The sequence below is a fragment of the Mchenga conophoros genome, linkage group LG19, assembly GCF_057382185.1.
Source record: "Mchenga conophoros isolate Kocher_MC1m ecotype Shallow Benthic linkage group LG19, M_conophoros_male_GT1.1, whole genome shotgun sequence".
NCBI lineage: Eukaryota > Metazoa > Chordata > Actinopteri > Cichliformes > Cichlidae > Mchenga > Mchenga conophoros.
In genome coordinates this window covers 31,767,995-31,788,357 of record NC_140544.1, presented here as the reverse complement: position 1 = coordinate 31,788,357, position 20,363 = coordinate 31,767,995, and the positions used below count along the sequence as shown (strand labels likewise).

Below are 20,363 nucleotides of genomic sequence, written 5' to 3'. Positions count from 1 at the left end.
ATAGTATTTGGAAATACGACTTTTGCTTTTAAGAGCATTATTAAGTCATTGAAAGAGTAGTTCAAAAATGAAGATTCGCAGGGCTTTTACTTTGAAATCCAAAATAAGATGGCCTTGATAGTGACAGGGCACAATTAGGGTACAAGGCTGTGTCATATAGATCTAACATTAGAGTTTGTAAAAAAAAAAAAGCCTAAATTATATGTTATTATGTTCTTAACATATCTGTTAATTCACTCGAAGTTGGCTTTTATTTTGAAATCCGGTTTCCACATCCATTCCCGTAATACTTTGAATACACAGGGAAGGTAAAACAAACTGGAGGCTGGCTTGACTGCAAGTCTCGAATTGGAGGCTGGCTTGACACAAGTACTTGAGAGCCACGCTCCTCTACTTACAAGTTAGTGAGCGTGCAGACCAGCTACTACCGTCACCAGAAGAGCAGAGACCATCCCAGGGAAAGATGCCAGCTCAGATCATAAGCGGTAAAGAGGTTTCAGCGTAAGTATCAAACATTACCTTTACGAAAGCATAGGTAGCATGTGAATGTAATCAGCGTTGTGAAACATGTGACTGGCTAAAGAAGCTAACTAGCAAAGTTACAGTAACTTAACAGCTGGTGGTGTCTGATCTTACTCAAACGCTGTGCATCCTCTGAGGATTTTAAGTGCAATCTTATATATCTGAAGTAAGCAGTCTGACGCCGTGAAGTGATTTCATAACTTAGTATAATCAACAGTTTTACTGTTAAATCAGTCGCATCGGGCCGCAGAGACTGTTTACCGTGCATATGCGTTGACTCTAAATTCAGCGGAAATCTGAGTAATTCACTTTCTTAACTGGTTAGGTTTGGTCATTCATAACTTCTGAATGCATCATTGCAAATCCTGGGGTGTTATGTAAGAAGCTGTGGCGTTGTGCTCTGATCTTTGTCCTATTGGTTCACTGACCTAATTTGAAGAAGAAAAATACAGTCAGATATTCCAGGCAAACCCTTTTTTAAAATTATTATAATTTTTTTAAATCGAAAAACTTTGACCAGATCCAAGTAATGAGAATGAGTGGAAAAACGGCAAAAAGGCAAAATCTTTCTAACAGTAACACAAAAGACATCTAGCTGCATGTGCTTGTCACAAGATATAGCGGCCTGTATCTTGTTAAGACCGCCTCACAGTAGTTATTAGTCGATTATATTATGCAATACAAAGAGCCACAGAGCCGCTCTCCCCATGGGTCATCTTTATTCATTATCTCCAAAGTTCGACAGAAGCTGACATGCTTGACTGCACACGGTATGAATGACCTGTGTTTGTAGGAATATGAGCCCTGGTTGTTTAATGAGGAAAACTTGTACCAGTCACTGTTGAGATAAAGATCTGTTATGGTACAATACTCAGTGTTGTGATTGCCTTTTCTAATTACTGGAAAGATCCCCAGGGTCACTCTGCTGGTAGATAAATAAAAAGCAAACAAGGTCATATGCAAAATACTGTACCTAAGTAACATTTAATTACCCTGTTTTATATGCATATTGTATATAATTTGTGCTATATTTTTGGAAAACATTTTCTGCACACATTATTGCATCTTGAAAAAAAAAAGGGGGGGGGGGGGGTACATAAATCTTAAGGTTAAGGAGTTTCTCTTGAGACTAAGTTTAGTTGAACTGTGTCTCAAATCAGTGCCAAAATGTATTTCATCACCACTCCTGTTACAGCTCACATGATGCACATCTGTTACCTACTTTCTTTAGAACTTTGGGTTCTTTTCTTTGTTTCATTTGCATCCACAATATGTTAAACCAAACACTTTTGTGTGCAATCAGGATTTTGGGTTTAGACACAAAAGCAATGACCACAAAGTTCAGTTAACGCAATCACTGTTTTCTCGCTTGTCTTTGATTGGTTCAGCTGATTGTATTCAACCTTTATCTGTTCTGGCTTATCTCTTCTCTACGCAAAAAATAGTGCCCTGTTTTCTAGTCTCCAGAACATTAAATCAATAAAGATAAAATGAAGACAACAACTGAAGATAAGCACGCTTTTCTGAGTGATTGTCCAGAATGATAGTTTGAGTTTGGAAAATGACTCACAATGAGATCATCAGATGGCATTGATCTGGTGCATAAATTTAATAATAATCATTTAATAATAAATGTAATAATAAATTTAATTTAATAATAATTTAATAATAATCTGGTGATCTGGTGCATAAATTTGTCACTGTTTTAATTAAACGGTACAGATTGGGTCACATGATACTGCTAACTCTTTTTTTGTGTTATTGCACAAATTAAATTGGCTGTATTTTGTTTTCTCAGGCAGGTGAGGGAGCGTCTGAAGAAGGATGTCGAGCAGTTGAAACTTAAGAATCCCAACTTCAGGCCTGGTCTAGTGGTTTTACAGGTAAGTTTATGATGGAATTCTTTGTGGTTGGAGGCTAAAAGCCTTTTTCCCCTAAAAACATTTCTACCCATGCTTTCATTTGGCCTTTCGTTAGAGAGAGCACCTGGCAGGTAAGGGTCAGGGTATCTGTGTGCAGTGGCACAATGAGGATTCTGACATTTATGCTGGTGCTTTGTCTGTGTGACATAGTTCCTGTTCTGTCATAGAAATATGCAGGGGGATAAGCAGTATGTGTCTTTCAGGTTGGAGACCGCGATGATTCAAATCTGTACATCAGCATGAAGCTCAAAGCAGCAGCAGAGGTAAAGAAAATAATTTTTTGATACTGAAGGGATTTTTGCACCGCGTGTGTACACTGCATATTGTTTCAATGAGCCACAGCTCTATCCCTAAGCTGCATTTTTGTGTGCAGATTGGAATAAATGCAATGCATTTGAGACTTCCCGCGACCGCAACAGAGGAGGAGGTGAGTTAGAATCATTACTGGAGGCTTGTTTATTTAGTTGTCGGGTTGCACACACCTGCACAGCAACTCCAGGATTAGACTATTTATGGACACCTGGGGGAGTAGTTGTTCCTGCCATACTATTTCCTAGTGTTCCAATAGGAAGCATGCATAGGTCACATGGTTTCTTGAAGCAAAAACAAATTGTCGAAAGAATCGCATAAATTTTTTTTGTTGTGTTCACTAAAGTCTTTGAGTGCTTAAAACTCACAATAATTGACAGATTTTCAGCACAGAGACATATGGGTGAAATTTGAGCTTTCAGGCTTTTCTTGATTTAGCAATACAGGGGCTGTGCGGGAATGCAGTACATGACAAGCCTGAAAGCAATAAAGGGTTTTAAGGCTTCCTACCTGCTTTCAGATTCTTCACAGTATCACAGAGGTGAACAAGAACTCTTCTGTCCACGGCCTCATCGTTCAGCTGCCTTTAGATTCAGTCCATGAAATCGACACAGAGAAGGTCACGAACTCCGTGGCCCCAGAGAAGGACGTAGATGGGTAAGAACAGCAACACAGAAAAGTGTGATCATTTCAGAGTTACAGCAAGTACTTTTTTTAGTTTACAGAAACAAAATAACTGTTGTGCTCATAAACAGTAATTAAATTTGTCCAACAAGCAGATGCATTGTAATAAACTTAGATTTAAGCCTTTAAAAATACATTAAAGAGATTGGTTGTCCCACCATCATGAATACAGTGGCTGAGATGGTCAATGTGGTTCTGTCTAATCTCGTCTTACGTATGTGGTTATAGGCTACACACGAACTACACGAAAAGCGGAGATGTTCATGTGCCATGGAGGCAAATTTTTATTGTCTGTACCTTCAAACCCAAGATATGAAGTATCATACCTATTTTATATGATCTGCGAAGGGGTCCCCTCCACCCAACAAAACAGAAAGCTGCAAGACAAACCCTTTGGATAAAATGTCATCCTCTTCTTATTCACCTCACGCCTCATCTCCTGAACAGATGTCAGGCCTGTAAAACATGCAGAGGTTTATAAAATTCTTATTTATTCCCGATAGTGTTAGGAATACTTATTCTCAGCAGATTACACATGTGACACTCCTGTCTCCGGACAGTTGACAACGAGACAGCTAAGCAAAAACAGCTAAGCACAAACGAACATTATGCCAACTAAGGTAGGTTTGATTATCTTAAAAATTCCACTTTCCCTCTGGTAAACGGTGTGATTACGTTCTCACATCGTATGATAGTTTGAATGCAACAATGTTCAGTCTTCAGAGAAAGTTTCACTAACAGCAGCAGACAGCAGTGTTGCAACCCCAACAGCTCGCCTCACTGAGCCTTATTGACTTGTATCGAACTCCTTTCACAAAGTTTTACAGCCTCTTCTTGATTAAATAGCACATATTTAGAGCTGAGGGAAACCGCAAACTAACAACTCGCTGCAGAGGAAAAGTTTGTCCACAGTTGTTTGTCCTACAGTGGCCACCGTAGCTATAGTATACACTGTAGTATAGCAGTGATATTTTACACACTGTACCTTTAAAAAGCTTTCAGATTGATGGGTATCTTCAGGTTACAGTGATTTGTACATTCTTGTGTGTTTACAGACTGACCAGCATAAATGCGGGGAAGCTGTCCCGTGGGGATCTGGGCAACTGCCTCATCCCCTGCACGCCAAATGGCTGCATGGAGTTAATCAAACAGACGGGTAAACAAAATCTCTAATAACCCTGAAAAAACTGCAGTCAGTTACAATGATGTTACAATGTGTAAATATATCAAAAGTAACAACAATCTGTTTATGACGCTTCTCTACAGGCGTTTCTGTGGCAGGGAAGAGAGCGGTCGTGATTGGGCGCAGTAAGATTGTGGGCGCACCCATGCATGATTTGCTGCTGTGGAATCACGCCACCGTCACCACCTGCCACTCTAAAACCGTCGATCTTGCCGCAGAGGTAACACAGAGAAACACAAGTGTCATTAGGCTTTTTTGAGACACACAGAGGTATAAACAACAGCACAGTAGGCAGATAAAGAGCAGCTGTTTGAAGCAGCCGATTCTTAATACTGACGTTCTCATTTGATCTTAGCTGGCAAATGAAACTTTTTCACAACTTGTTATATGAGGAGCCTAATTAAATATTTTAGTCTGTTAACTGCCCCAATTATTCTAACTTAACAGTTTATGACATCATAGGAACTACAGATCTCTACTGCCTGCAGTATAAACACTAATTCACGTGTTCCCTTATTTATTCCTCTAGCATCATTGCTTAAAATCCAGTTTCTTCATTTATAAACATTCATCGTTTATCCCTCCCTGTTTCTGTCTAGGTGGGTAGAGCAGACATCCTGGTTGTTGGTATCGGAAAAGCAGAGATGGTAAAAGGAGAGTGGATCAAGAAAGGAGCAGTGGTCATTGACTGTGGCATCAACCACGTTATAGGTATTAATGCGGTCATGGTGCATTGTATTTCCTTTTGAGATAATCAGCAGATGCATGGGTCAACTGGAGTCTCTTTTTCAGATGAGACTAAATCCAGCGGAAAGCGTGTTGTGGGCGACGTCCATTTTCAATCAGCCAAAGAACAGGCCGGCTTCATCACCCCTGTGCCTGGTGGAGTGGGACCTATGACTGTGGCCATGCTGATGGCGGTAAGGCCCATTCGGACACCTGAGAGTTGATCAAGTTTAATTAAGAGTTTGATTTTTTTTTTTTCTCAAACTTTTCTTTCTTTTGTTTTCTTATCACGTTTACTTGTTTAGAACACCGTGCTGAGTGCAAAGCGCTTCCTGGAGAGCCATCAGGCAGGAAAGTGGAACATTTCTTACACCAGACTCAATCTCCGAAAGCCAGTGCCAAGGTTTGCCTCCTTATCATAATCATAACCATGCTGTTCATTAACTTGATGCAGAAGCCCAATCCTCGCTGTCTTGCTGAAGAAGCTAATTTTCTTTTTCCCTTTTGTTATCCCACAGTGACATAGTGATTTCTCGCTCCTGCGCAGCCAAGTCCATTGACAGTCTGGCCAGAGAAGTGGGATTGTTTTCTGATGAAGTAGAGCTCTATGGCAAGACTAAGGCAAAGGTCCAGCTGACTATCATCAAGCGCCTTCAGTCCCTGCCAGATGGAAAATATGTAGTGGTCACTGGGTATGTTAAATAAAAGTCTGCAGACTGTAGACAAAATCTTATTTCAAGATACAGAAGTTCTCAGTTTGTGGAAGTAGAAGTTATTCAAATTGGCAGACTGTTTACATCTGTAGTTCAAAAATCCCCAAGTTAACTAAAGCTATCAGCAGAATGTTAAGAGAGAAACACTTTCTTAACAGATTTTTTGGCTTGTTGTCCTAAAAATCACTTTAAGAGAGATCTGGGGTCCGTTCTTCGTGCCTCGCTTACTACATCCAAGATCAAATCATCGCGCCAACTCTGAGCTCGCTATTCCGGTTCTCCGAACACACCTGTTGTTGACGATTAGTACAGCTGGATGAAGTAATGTGAGATCACTGGGTGGCTTAACAGGGGCTACGCATCGAGAGTAGAAACATTGATCGGCAACCCTCTGATTGGTCGGCGAAAATGTCAAAGGAGAGCGCTCAGTATTTTTCGGCAGCAGAGCAAGAACTCTTGAGTGAGGGATTTCAGGAGTTTCAGAGTTTAATTAAAACGCAAGGGAACACTGCAAAGGCTGCAAAAGCAAGGAGAGAGGGCTGGCAGGAAGTTGCTGACAAATTAAACTCGTAAGTAATTTAATAATTATAATGGATTGGATTTATATAGCGCTTTTCAAGGCACCCAAAGCGCTTTACAACACCACTATTCATTCACTCTCACATTCACACACTGGTGGAGGCAGCTACAGTTGTAGCCACAGCTGCCCTGGGGCAGACTGACAGAAGCGAGGCTGCCATATCGCGCCATCGGCCCCTCTGGCCAACACCAGTAGGCGGCAGGGTAATCTATTGTATTATAGTACATTATATCCCCTTTCACATTAGAGCCACAACAGGACCCACTAGAACATGGGAACAAGTAAAAGTGGAATATAAGAATATTCTACAGAATGGTAATATTTATCACTTATATTGCTTTTAGTCTCTTGGAAAGAGACCCTGAAATAATCTGTTTGTTTATAACAGCAACCAAGAAAAGGGCAGAGCAACAAAAGACAGGTGGTGGTCCTGCACCCCCTCGTCAACAAGTTGGTTAAGTAAATAATACCCTCACGGGAAAATCGATATCTCTCTATGAGCACACTGTCGCGCTGAGCTAAAGGATCCTGTCTGTCCTGCAATATATGCTGGATTCTGAGGACTCTCCTTACCAATCTTGCACCTTCCGCAATGGGTGGCTCGCGTAAACGGACAGGACATGGCTGCGACAGACTTCCCAAATCCACCTTCGCTTTTATAGCCGTGGTCTCCCATCTTGATTACATGAAGTAATTTACTATTACTACTGTGAAATATGAATTACAGCTGAAATAATCAAATACATGAAATAGAATGTTAATAGTACATTTCCCTTTTTTAAGGAAATGACCTGTATGTATCTGTGTGACATCAATAAAAGGATCAAGTGCTGCATTATCTTTAGTTACACTGATAATATGTATTTATGGTAACACAGTGGTAAAATATCGCTGTTGCTTTCGTATAGATGAAGCGGACATACCTGAGAGGCTGCGATCTAATCCTGTTTACATAAAGTAAGCCTGCTCCCGAGCAGGTTTACGCTTACGGCTCCGTTGCTATGACAGCAAGTCCCGGATGAGCTTCGGAGAACCGAACGATCCAAGATCACGCGAAATGGTCAACAATCAAATCCAGCTAACTTACTTAGCGAGGTACGAAGAACAGGCCCCTGCTCAAGTTGAACTCAACTCAGGCTAGGTTTGATGTTTATGTAATACCATTTCATGCCACAAGATGGCGCAGTGAGGCAGTATGACCCTAATTTAACTACACATGTCAATTAAGACACCTTTGTATTTGCAATGGTGGTCTGCAGAATCCACTCATAAAACTCCCATCGTATGGTCATGAAAGTTTTTGTTATATTTTTGCAAATGTAAAAAAAAAAATCAACCAACCAACCAAAAAAACAACAACAAAAAAAAACAAAAAACGCTTAAAGTGACTGAGATGAAGCTATTTGTCAAAGAGAACACTATATTTTGCCTTTGAGGGCTTTGGGCAAACATGTTGACAAGATTTTGTGTTTGCAGCATTACTCCCACGCCTCTGGGTGAAGGTAAGAGCACCACAACCATCGGTCTGGCACAAGCCATGGGTGCTCACATGAAGCTCAATGTGTTTGCTTGTGTCCGACAGCCTTCTCAGGGACCCACATTCGGCATTAAAGGTGAGTTTCGAAAGAGTGTAAACTCAGGAGATGTTGCCCATGTTTACTACAGGGACATATTCATGTATGTTTTATTTATTTCTTTATCCTTTTGTTTGCAGGCGGTGCTGCAGGAGGTGGATATTCTCAAGTTATTCCAATGGAAGAGGTACAGCATCACTTTTCTGACACTGTGCTTTTTTTTCCTAAAAGTTCAAAGAAAGCAAAATATTTAATTGATTATTTTGATTTTTCAGTTTAATCTCCATCTCACCGGTGACATTCATGCCATCACAGCTGCCAATAACTTGGTGGCTGCTGCTGTCGATGCCCGCATATTCCATGAAGCAACACAATCTGATAAGGTGGGTTCTCATTTCTGTCATTGGTGTATAAAAAGTACACTTCCTCTAACTTATCTAATGAGTCACCACTATAATCCATCTCTGCCTGTGAATATCTAGGCTCTGTATAACCGTTTGGTGCCACTCAGTGGAGGAGAGAGGACGTTCTCCCCGATCCAGATCAACAGACTCAAAGTAAATGATCAAGTTGCAGCACGTGTAAGCTTTGATTTAGATGTGCACAGGTCACTTCTGACACCGAGGTTTTCTTCTTTGGTTTAGAAACTGGGAATACAGAAGACGGAGCCCTCTGCTCTCACTGAGGAGGAGATCAACCGCTTTGCCCGCCTGGACATCGACCCAAGCTCTGTTACCTGGCAGAGAGGTATGAACAGCACAGAGGTCTCCGCCTCAGCAGGTCTGCTGTGAGTGTATTGTGCGTCTTATACAAATACTTATGATGTCCTTCTGTTTCACTTCAGTGCTGGATACCAATGATCGATTCCTGAGGAAGATCACTATCGGCCAGTCGCCCACTGAAAAGGGATACACAAGAGAGGTAAAGTTGATTATTCTCTAAAGGTGGCAAATTTCTTTCATGGTATCATAAAGCATCATGAAATATACAGAAAGCAGTTGAACCTTTGAGGGAAAGTTGGTTTAATAAACTTAGTTTTAGTGCTGCTTTGCATGACTGGACTGTTGTGTCCTCCAGGCCCAGTTTGACATCACTGTGGCCAGCGAAATCATGGCGGTGCTCGCCCTCACCAGCAGCCTGGAGGATATGCGGCAGCGCCTGGCTAAGATGGTCGTAGCCACCAGTCGGAGGGGAGATCCCATCACCACCGAGGATCTGGTGAGTGTCGTAAACCCTCCGCTGTGACATGACGTCATGCAGCGTAAGTGCTGTGATAATGATATTCATGAAAGTGATGGATTTTTCTCTGTAGGGCGTGAGTGGCGCTCTGACTGTGCTGATGAAAGATGCCATCAAGCCAAACCTGATGCAGACGTTGGAGGTGGGTGAAACACGGTGCCCATGCTAATCCATGCAGCTCCTATGCAGCATGACCACGTTAAAAGCATTTCTGTGTAGTTCAGGTCGTTTGATATTGTTGTTTATCAAACTGCTGTTAGTTTTTTTTTTTTTACTTGCATTAATAGTTTTGTAATAATTCATGTGAGTAATTTGGATCCACAGGGGACTCCTGTGTTTGTTCATGCTGGCCCCTTTGCCAACATTGCCCACGGAAACTCATCAATCCTGGCTGATAAAATTGCTTTGAAGCTGGTTGGACCTGAGGGCTTTGTAGGTAAGCTGAATAGAATCAGTTTGAGCTTTTTTTTAACAGGGTTAGCTTATATTGTAGATGTTAATTGTAAAAGTCATGGAGTCCATGTAATGTCAGTGGATAATAGTAGTCAGTAGTCCTGATGGCTTGGGTTCTGATATACTTTCCTGCTTGTGTCACTTATGTGCAACAGTGACAGAAGCTGGCTTTGGTGCTGACATCGGCATGGAGAAGTTCTTCAACATCAAGTGCCGCTACTCGGGCCTGAGGCCTCATGTTGTGGTGTTGGTGGCGACCATCCGAGCTCTAAAGATGCATGGAGGAGGACCAACAGTAAGTTTCCTCCTGGCCCTGGTGCCACTCCTCAGTTCATTCACTCTGTGAGATGAGCTGTGTTAGCTCAATTCCCCCTTTATTGCGTTTGGCTGCTCCTCGTAAATAGAAGATTTTAGCAGAACATGGGTGGGTGTTCATTGCCAGAGTTATGCCCGAGAATACCAAGTGAGAGAGAGAGAGAGCCCCTCTCTTTGAGATCTTATAGAGCCAAGAGTTGAAATGGGGCATTTAGCACAGTGCGAATTGGGAGCTGTTGGCTAATAGACGATTACTTGTGCACAAAATGGGGAACGTTCAATATGAGAATCCACTACTGTAACAATGTGTGTATGATGAGATCAAGCCTTTAAACCCACTTTAAACAAATTTATTTTAAAAGAAAAAAAGCCCCACCAGAGCATTTTCACTTGTCTACAATTTTAAATGTTCACAATTTTCCATTTCCGGAAGACAATTTCAGCACAATTGTCCACAAAATTATGTTTAATCTTTAAATTAAGCATCTTAGTAATCATTAAGAATAAAACACATGGAGGATTACAATAGTCACTGCTGATTACAATTTGAGGATTTATTGAATTAACTAAAACATTTCACATTTCTCTTGTCTCTTTTGTTTAGGTCACTGCTGGGATGCCACTGCCTAAGGAATATGTGGAAGAGGTAATGGAAAAGAATGTGCCAAAACAGTGATAATATTCTTCTAAGGTGCTTTTGATAACATTGTTTATTTATTAGTTTGTGCAGAATGCTTGAGCCACGTCTGCCTACTTTGTTAATCACATTTGATGCAAGCTTTTCAACCTTTAAAGCTTTGCATAACCTTTTACTGAATGTGTTTGTGTACCTCTATGTAGAACTTTAATCTGCTGGAGAAGGGTTGCAACAACATGAGGAAGCAGATCGAAAATGCAAAGCACTTTGGTGTGCCTGTGGTGGTAGCAGTGAATGCTTTCAAGTAAGTGATGGATGGTAATTTAAAAAAAGAATAATAGAATAACATATATAAGAATGTGCACATATGTGAAAAGCATGTTTTTTTTTGTTCATTCATTTGTTGTGCAGGACAGACACGGAGGCTGAGCTGGACTTGGTGTGCACCTTGGCTAAATCTGCAGGAGCATTTGATGCTGTGCGATGCTCTCACTGGGCCGAGGGTGGCGCTGGTGCTGTGGCACTTGGCGAGGCCGTCCAGAAGGCCTCTAGCGCCCCCAGCAACTTCAAGTTCCTGTATGATTTGGATGTAAGGGCTCCGTACTTAATTTTCACCAGTCACTCTTTTAAACCAACACATGATCTGCTTATTTATGACTTAAAATATCTATCTTTGATTCCACTTTAGCTTCCTATTGCTGATAAGATTCGAATAATTGCTCAGAAGATCTATGGAGCAGATGATATTGAGCTTCTGCCTGAGGCCCAACACAAGGTGGCGCTCTACACCAAGCAGGTGAACATCCCTCAGCTGTTGTTTCCTGTCCTGTCAGGCCTGTTTGTTGGCGTCTGCTGTCAGTTGAGATCAATACAATTAAACAGAGCAGAGAGAATAAACCTTTGTAAAGATCCTTCTTTTTTGCCTCTCCTTCAGGGATTCGCGAATCTTCCAGTTTGCATGGCAAAGACCCACCTGTCACTGTCACATGAAGCAGAAAAGAAAGGTGTGCCCAAAGGATTCATCCTGCCAATCAGAGACATCAGAGCCAGTGTGGGCGCTGGCTTTCTGTTCCCGTTGGTTGGCACAGTAAGCTCTAATTCATTTCCCTTCTTTCTGCACCCCAAAAAGTTGATTCTGTTCATCTGGACGTTTTCAGTTGCTCCCTGTCCAGGATGTTACATCCTCATCATTGAAAGAGTGTCCACTGGCCTGCAGGTCTAAATAGACTGCAGAGTCCTGGTCTGACAAGTTAGCTCTTCTGTGTTGTGCCATCCTCTTAGCCAGAGGTTGTTTGGTTTCCCTGATGTATAAATCCTGGCAATCCTCCTGGCACAGTGTACACTACATTACTCTGTTTGTGCCGGGGTACCTGATCCTTGGGGTGGATTCATTTTTGGTGCAGCGTGTTTTGGCGTCTAAAAGCCGCAGAGGCACTGTGTTTAGAGAAAATGCATCTCAACTGTTCTGATACTCCTGACACGTAGGGTTTTTACTTAGGCAACAGTTGTCCTTCTCTTCTAGATCTGCTGGAGCTTTCTTTAGGTGCCTACCTAGCTTTGACAAATGTCCAGCTGGGATAACCAAATTTACTCCTGTGGAAATGACCTCACAACCCACTGTTCGTCAGTGGTGCTAGTTACAGTCATTATGCAAATGCATGGTTTATAAAGTTGGGGAAACCTGCAGTCAGGTCAGACTGAAGAAGTCACTTGGATGAGTGACGTAATTTTCTCTCCCACTATAAATGCCACATCCAGATGAACAGAATCAACTTTTTGGGATTTACTTACCCGGACGATTGAGCATGCATCAAGACTTCCTTCTGTAGTTTCATCCCATCTCTAACCGGATCTAGATGAAGCCTTTTCTACACCCACATGTTTTATTATTAGCTGCATCATGGAATAATTAACAAAATAATAATAACTAACAAAAACGCTGTTAGCCTCCTTGTGGAAATGGTAAGAAGAAAAAGCATTGAAAGCTCCACTGGGATTAATTTGACATAATTCAGCAGATTGAACCGAGATACTCAGATACCTATTTTGAAAAGCGGGATCTACCATCCCTTGCATTTCAAGTAGAAAATGTTTGTGTGTGTTTGCAACATGCGTGCATTCAGTGTTATAGTAAACCGGTGCAACCTGTATTCCTGCTGCATACAGTTCATTTATACAGATAGTTTCTCACAGTTTTTTTTTCCTATGAAGCTACTGTGAAGTAGGAAACCCTTCTCAAAAAGTAATAAGAAAATGCAATTTTATGCAGATTTCAAAAACCCTTTGGTTCTGAAAAAAAGAAGTGCAATATCAGCACAAAATAATGTTTATATTCAATAACTAAAAAAAGTTGTAAAATGGACCCTTTTATACTTAAAGCTTTATATAAATAGACATCCAGAGTGGAAAGCAGTGCAAATAAATGCAAACACGGCTTCATGACACTCATCTTTTGTCAAGATGGATGTCAGTGTAAGCTGTTTTTATCACATTTAAGCTGAGACTGAATTCTGTGTAATTTATATAAAACACTTAACACAAGTATAAAAAAAGGTGGTTTTTTTGTGTTTTTTTTTAGTTCATTTCTTTTGAACCACGGATCTGTTTAGCGTGCAACACAGTTTTCTTTTTCCAAAGTTAAACTTGAGTCTATCCATTGTACAGTCAGATTGAAAGCGCATAGACGTCCGAGCTCCGTATACCGGTTGTTAACCTTAATGTAGGGATGCTTTACAAACATTCAGAGATGAACTTACACACTTAATTCACTTCTCTGGGATAGCTTGCTCGGAGATGAAATGCTGGTTTGGCAGCATGCAGCGAGGCTCCTGATGCTTTCAGTGTAAAGTAACTCCAGACCGCCGACAGGTCTCGCACGCAACAGCCGCTCTATCACGTGACGCATACTGCTTCGACTTGTTAAGGTCACTACCTGGGTTGCGCCATGTAGCAAGTTTTGCAAGGTGCTTTTGTGATAATTAATGGATCGGGTTACATTTTCTATTTCCCCCCGATATCCGATCCAGTAATCTTAAGTCCGGATCGGACTGATACCGATACCGTATATCAGATTGGTCCATCCCTTGTTTTTTCCACCAAATATTCTCACCCAGAGGCTTTTATTAGGAAGTAACAATATGATTAATAAAAAAATACAACAAAAAATGTGAACTGCGAACAATATAAACACCTTTGTTTGGTAACTGACTTCAATCGTTTAACCAGGTCATCATTGATCACACTGCTCGACAAAAAAATGTTTTGTTTATTACTGGGACATTCAGAGAAGCTCTTAGTCTAGTTTCTTACTCTGACTTCAGATCTGCAATCGTATTCAAACTTATGTCACTGACGTTTCTAGCCAGTCAATCTAGTTATCCTTGGATACTTGGAACATCATAACTAAAAAGAAAATGGGGCATGCTACACTAACATTGTTTTCAGATTTGGAGTTGGCAATTAAAAGTTGTTGAAGGGCAGGTTTAAAAAAAAAAAAAAAATCAATAAAACTAAAGCTCCATTCTTTCTCTTTTGGTTGATCCTAGATGCCCACCATCCCTGGCCTCCCCACTCGGCCTTGTTTCTATGACATCGACCTGGACCCCGAGACCGAACAGGTCAATGGACTCTTCTGAGAGAAAAAAAACAGGTCCTCTCACCCTTTGATGGTACGAAACATAGTTAAGACATAAAGCCATGCAGCAGAGTGCATCATCAGCAGATCATAACTGTTTCATTCTTAATGTGTAGACATTAACCCATCAGTCCTCTGAGCGCCAAAGAAATGTGAAGAAGAACCAACTGGAAGCACCTCAAACTCGTCTGCTGTTTTTGTTGTTTCTCATATTAACACTGATGTCTGTAAAGCTGCTGATGATAGATCAGGACAGTCTTTCTCCCTGCTATCAGGCACGTGTTGTTCCGTTATATTGGTGACTGAACATGCACATTTCACATCTCAGATTGCCCAGACTGTATTTACTAACTACTTGTGTATATTTTGTGAGCACCACACCAGAGGCATTTCCTTCAGTTCAGTCTTTAACAAGCTGTGCCCTTCGGATAAAGGTTTTATTACATAAGTAAGTCTTAACAAGAAATGCTGCCCTAAAACAAAATTATAATTTGTTTAATCCCATCTAATTGCATTTATAATGTCTCCTTTCTCTGTCTTTGTTTTAATTAACACTCGGTAACATTTTTTGAAAAGTCGCCATCATTGCTGTGAAGCTCACTGGCCATGTCATTGTAAAAGCAGTGATTTCCTCATATCTGTGAAATAAAGGCTTTTAAAACAAAGCTGCATGTTCATTTTTTTTTCCCAGAGTTTAGTTATTTTCTGCCTTAAACACGCAGATCCTGAGGAGCATAGTGTACAGAAGTTGCCAACTTTCTGCAGAGTCAATTGTTACAGACCTCTAAACTTCATGTAGCCTAAAGATTAGTGCAGCAACAGTGTGTAGAGAGCTTCATGGAATGGGTTTCCATGGCCAAGCGGCTGCATTCAAGTACAAAGCAAAGCAGTCATTATCATCATCAGAATTTTATGCTCCCAACTTTGTGGGAACAGTTTGTAAAACCAAAAACAGCAAAGCTATCAGAACCAACCCAAATCATGAGCCCTCCACCACCGTGCTGATATGCTGTATTTGGTTTCTGCCAACAACAAGTTTTCCATTATGACCAAACTTTCTTGTCTTTCTTAAGGACATTATTGCAACACTCCTGTGCCTTGTTAAGGTACATCTTTGCAAAGTGCTGCCATGATTTTTAATTTTTTTTAATAGAATAGACATTCTCCAGGCTACCCTTCCAAATAACCAGTACGTACTGTTATGGCCATATGAGGCCTGCAGATTTGAGATGTCGCTCTTAGGTTCCCTGAGTCTGACGTTGGGCTGAATTTGTTAGTAGATCCACTCCTGGGAACATTGTAGCACTGAGCTAACACACACCTGCATTCTCTAGATCAGCAAACTGCAAAAACGTCTGCCTTTATAGAGTATTATCATAGTTACAGATAATCACTTAATCAGTTCAATTAGCAGCTCTTGGCTACTACTCCCCCTCTTTATTCCTAGGGAAGCAGTAAGGGTGCACTTAACATTTTAAAGGACTGCACAGAACACTGTGAAAACTTTGTATTTCTTCAATATTCCAGTTTAAAGTCATGTAAATGAATTGGAGGTAAAGTCAGTATTCCAGGAGGATATTGGAGGAATTTGTAAGACTGCAGAGGAACATGTTGTAGCTAATAACAGCAAAACCCATGCCAAGTGATAGGTTTGTAGCTTGAACCTACAAACCTATCGTCGCTGGAACGTTGAAGACAATATAATTACACAGCAAAAGCATTGAACACCAAGTAGGCAAAGTTCTTCTTGTTACTCATGCATGAGGGAGACCTGCCTGGAGCCAAGTGTCGTTCCACCACTTGACCTCCGTCAGACTCTCAGCCAGGTTCCCCATAACACTCCTTTTATTGTGCCTACATGAATATGCATAGGGTCATTAACATATGATGTCTACATACACACAAAGAGTACTGTGTGTGTGTGTGTGTGGGGGGGGGGGGTCCTGCTGATCAAAGGGTCATATAACATGAAAGCACAAAAGCAAACATCCTTGGTCAGGAAGAGGGTAGTCTCCCCCTCACCCTAGATGGTTCACCCTAGATAACACGGTGAGGAAGTCCTGCAGTTCATCTAAACAAAGAGCACTTAGACTAGAACAGACGTAGCTACGTTAATCCTACCGTAAGACAATAAGACAAGGTACGACCTCTCTCGTGCTCCCAGAGTGCTCTCTAATGCACACAAAGCTTGCAGACTATCAAGGATCAAACCTCTACCAATCTGCAACTAATTATAAAACTCTAAGCATACATAAGTAAATATTTCTAAGCATAAATGACAATCAACAATACAAAACCTAACACCAAGAAAGTGTGGTAAGAGACTGCTAAGAGATTAGGAATAAAGAGCAAAAAAACAAGTGAAGATATTAATCAACCCTAGATATAAAAAAACGAGGATCTTAAGAGAATTTATTTGGATGATGTCAGATAATCTCATTCCCCGGAGAACTACTGCCATGCTAAGAATAGCACAATGAGTAAGAAAATGTCAACTATTATACACAAACAATGAAGCATAGTAGAGGGAACTGCGTCATTCAACATGTGACTCATTGCAGTGCTGCAGATAATAACACAGCCATGAATGGGAAGCAAAATTTTATTTCACGCAGGAGACATTGTTGCTAACGATGTCGCTGTTCTGGATAATTGATTCATAGATGTCTCTAATGGAGGTTTTTGAGCACAAATGGTAGACGATAAAAATGGACGAACACAGCTTTGTGCTGTCAACAATTCACAGTGATGTTTCTTGCAGCAACTCTTTGATGCACTTTCCACAAGGATTGACAGGTTTTGCAATACTGTGGAGGTAATCAGGGAACCACACTGTGAGTAAAAGAGCAGCACACAACCGTTGCAATCATTCACTTCCAGAATGCTTAGTAAAATATTGCCTCTTATGATGTTTTTCTTTCTTTTTTAAATTTTACTTTCAGGACACTTTGGGACAGATTAAAATGATCAGTTCTAGCACTTGGGCCACATTTTGTCCATAATTCTTTAAAGCAATGCTAAGACCTAAAAACCAAAACCAAATGGGCTGCTGCAGTAGGTTTGACATGTTGCGCATTCAGAGAGGCTCTTCTGTAAACAGTGCTTCAGTTGAAACGAGTGTCTTCTGATTTGCTGTTGTCTTGAAGCTTGAAGAAGTCATTTTCAACTTTTGATCACTCCTTATTTATTCTGTATTTGGACTATTCTCTGGCACACATTGTGTAACACTCTGTGTCACATTCAAAATCACTTAAATCACATCTTGATCCTCAGCTTAAACGTAAGCACTTCATTGGAGCAAGTTTAAATGCCTCGATGCATATAGTTGCTGCGATGTGAAAAGCAGTTAAACGTGTGTACCTGTGATGTTTGTGTTGTGGAAAAACAAAATGCCTTATTACTGGTTGTTTGTTGAAATATTTCTTGGCCAGGAAACATGAAATTTCACTATTAGATCATGTTAATGACTAAAATATGAAACTTTTAAATCAGATCAGGAACCACTGAAGACACCCATGCAAATTAAAGTGGTACTCTAGTGGCATACATAACCTTATAGAGCACCATTATTTATATTAGACTTACACACATTTTTAGTGCCTGGCTAACCTAAAATGTGTCCACACACGAGAAGATTACCATGAAGATAGAACACGTTCAAGTGCAAATGACTTGATATGATTATTGCCATTTTTAGTTTTTGTTTTTGAGAATGACTAATTGTTATCAAAGCCCATTGATTTATCAGCAAACATTATTGAATTTCAGAAAGGATCCAACAGTTGTAATTGTAATACTCATGTGAATAAACAAGACAGTCTTCTTTCTGTATTAGTTTATTAGAGATATATCTGTCATTTTGCAGTCATCAGATAATGCTGATTCAGTGAATTCTTCATAATTTATTTAGGAACTTGTCCGCCTCCTCTTCCTTGTCCGCCTCCTCTTCCTTGTCCGCCTCCTCTTCCTTGTCCGCCTCCTCTTCCTTGTCCGCCTCCTCTTCCTTGTCCGCCTCCTCTTCCACCTCCATGTCCATGTTCACCTCCTTTTCCATGCTTTCCCCCTTTCCCCTGTAAACAACCGTTAGAAAATTAAGTGATTAAAAACGTATTGTAACTCAGATGGCAGCAAACTTTCAATTCCAAAAGGCTTCTGAAGTTGTACCTTTCCTTTTCCTTCTCCCTGTAAGTGATAAAGACAAATAAACTCATGAATGCTACAATATTACAGAATCAACAGAGCAAAACAACAGAAAGCACATGTGAAACTTCTCTTACTCCTGATCCTTCTCCCTCTGATCCTGATCCTGATCCTTCCTTCTCATGAGGACATTTCTCTTCCTTCTTCTGACAGGAGAAAATTGCTTTATAAGTACATGTTTATAATGCTGTTTGTCCCAGGTGTAGAACAATCAAATGAAATAAAAGTACTTACTTCAGCTGCAGCTATAGTTGGAAACAAAAAACAAAGTAAAAAAAAAAATTAGATAAAGAGAAACCAAGCTTGATATGTGACTTTGCAAAAGAACAGGATAGATGACTGCGATCATAAGGCCACAACCAAAATTGAAAGCAGCTTTCAATAACAGAATTTAACAGAAAGGCAACTGCACAAATGGCACAAACAACACATGATATTTTCAGCTTAATCAGAGACTCACGGTCACTCATTTTGTCTTTTTAACAAGCGTTGTAGAAATTCTTTTTCTAAAAGAAATACAAAAGTTGAGAAAAATGAAACACTCTTAAACGTTCTGTGTAATCATTACAAGGAGTCAACAGTAAATGCAATAAGTGCTGCGTACCTGATAAAGAAGGCAAAAACGTTTGTGTCTGTTGTCTGCTTTGATGCCTGTATTTAAAGGGAGAAGCATGAAGGATGAGGGTGTGTTTATGAGGCACCCACACCTGCTACTAATAGATGCAGGACAGGTAAAAAGGTAACTGGCAGTTCCACCTTAAAACATGCCTTACATGCTTGAGGGCAGGGCTGTAACGGCATGGTTGTATGAAAGGAAACTGGTCGAACGTCAGCATTATGGGACAGCCTTTGTTCTGCTGCGAAGTGCTAAAGACTCTCCATTCACAACAATTTTCAACAATTTTCTGCAATGTGTGCTGCAGAGAAAACACAATTATATATCTGTTTAAACCAAATGAGAAGAATCTGGGGAAGCTTTAATGCCACTGACTGCTATTACAAAGACGATTAAAACAATAATTATAATATTTGAATGTGTGACTCTTAAAGTGCACTCTGCAAGTAGCAGTAATTCTACAGGATGGGCCATTTCTATGGATACAGCGTAATAACATGGGAATGGTTGGTGATATTAAAGTCCTGTTTGTGGCACATTAGTATATGTGAGGGGGCAAACTCCTCAAGATGGGTGGTGACCATGGTGGCCATTTAGCAGTCGGCCATCTTGGATACAACTTTTGTTTTTTCAATAGGAAGAGGGCCATGTGACACATCAAACTTATTGGTAATGTCACAAGAAAAACAATGGTGTGCTTGGTTTCAACGTAAAGACAAAACACAAATGTGTGATGCTAATTATGAGGTATTAGACTTAAAGATAAAAATAAATCCCAACAACTCCTAGCCTGAGATCTATGTCCCCACCCTCACCTATGAGGTGTTCTGGGCATGTCCACCCTGGAGGAAACCCCGGAGCACACCAGTACATGCTGGAGAGATATCTCTCAGCATGCCTGGGAAGGGCTTGAATGGATTGGGAGGACTGGGCTTCTCTGCTTAGGCTACTGCCTAATGGATGGATTCATGGTGTATGGATGTTTTTTTCTTTCTATTTTTGCAGCTTAAGCTTGGTTGGCTTGTTTCACTTGCATCGAGAGCTCCTTCAACCGCA

At 40.6% G+C, this 20,363-nt stretch overlaps 1 protein-coding gene and 1 long non-coding RNA gene across 4 annotated transcripts; one reads left to right on the top strand and one right to left on the bottom strand.

Moving 5' to 3' along the window:
* The first annotated feature begins 334 nt into the window (after positions 1-334).
* mthfd1b (methylenetetrahydrofolate dehydrogenase (NADP+ dependent) 1b) lies at positions 335-15,156 on the top strand. Of its 2 annotated transcripts, XM_085257352.1 has the most exons (28): positions 335-501; positions 2,321-2,405; positions 2,648-2,707; positions 2,818-2,871; positions 3,274-3,410; positions 4,493-4,593; positions 4,704-4,840; positions 5,220-5,331; positions 5,413-5,540; positions 5,652-5,749; positions 5,865-6,038; positions 8,116-8,252; positions 8,354-8,400; positions 8,489-8,596; positions 8,696-8,770; positions 8,858-8,960; positions 9,058-9,134; positions 9,291-9,431; positions 9,526-9,594; positions 9,777-9,888; positions 10,061-10,200; positions 10,825-10,866; positions 11,061-11,161; positions 11,269-11,446; positions 11,546-11,653; positions 11,792-11,944; positions 14,403-14,525; positions 14,608-15,156. In XM_085257352.1, the coding sequence occupies exons 1-27, from the start codon at positions 464-466 to the stop codon at positions 14,490-14,492; spliced, it is 2,805 nt and encodes a 934-aa protein (XP_085113478.1). In that variant the 5' UTR covers positions 335-463; the 3' UTR covers positions 14,493-14,525; positions 14,608-15,156. The 2 variants fall into 2 exon arrangements, with proteins under 2 accessions (XP_085113478.1, XP_085113477.1); XM_085257351.1 differs by having other exon boundaries at positions 14,403-15,156.
* A 3,155-nt stretch (positions 15,157-18,311) lies between these two features.
* LOC146552682 (uncharacterized) lies at positions 18,312-19,425 on the bottom strand. Of its 2 annotated transcripts, XR_014890039.1 has the most exons (5): positions 19,296-19,425; positions 18,926-19,197; positions 18,769-18,837; positions 18,656-18,673; positions 18,312-18,561 (listed from the first exon to the last, which is right to left on the bottom strand). It is a non-coding gene; the product is annotated as an uncharacterized LOC146552682 (long non-coding RNA). The 2 variants fall into 2 exon arrangements; XR_014890040.1 differs by lacking the exon at positions 19,296-19,425 and having other exon boundaries at positions 18,926-19,284.
* Between the last annotated feature and the right edge of the window lie 938 nt (positions 19,426-20,363).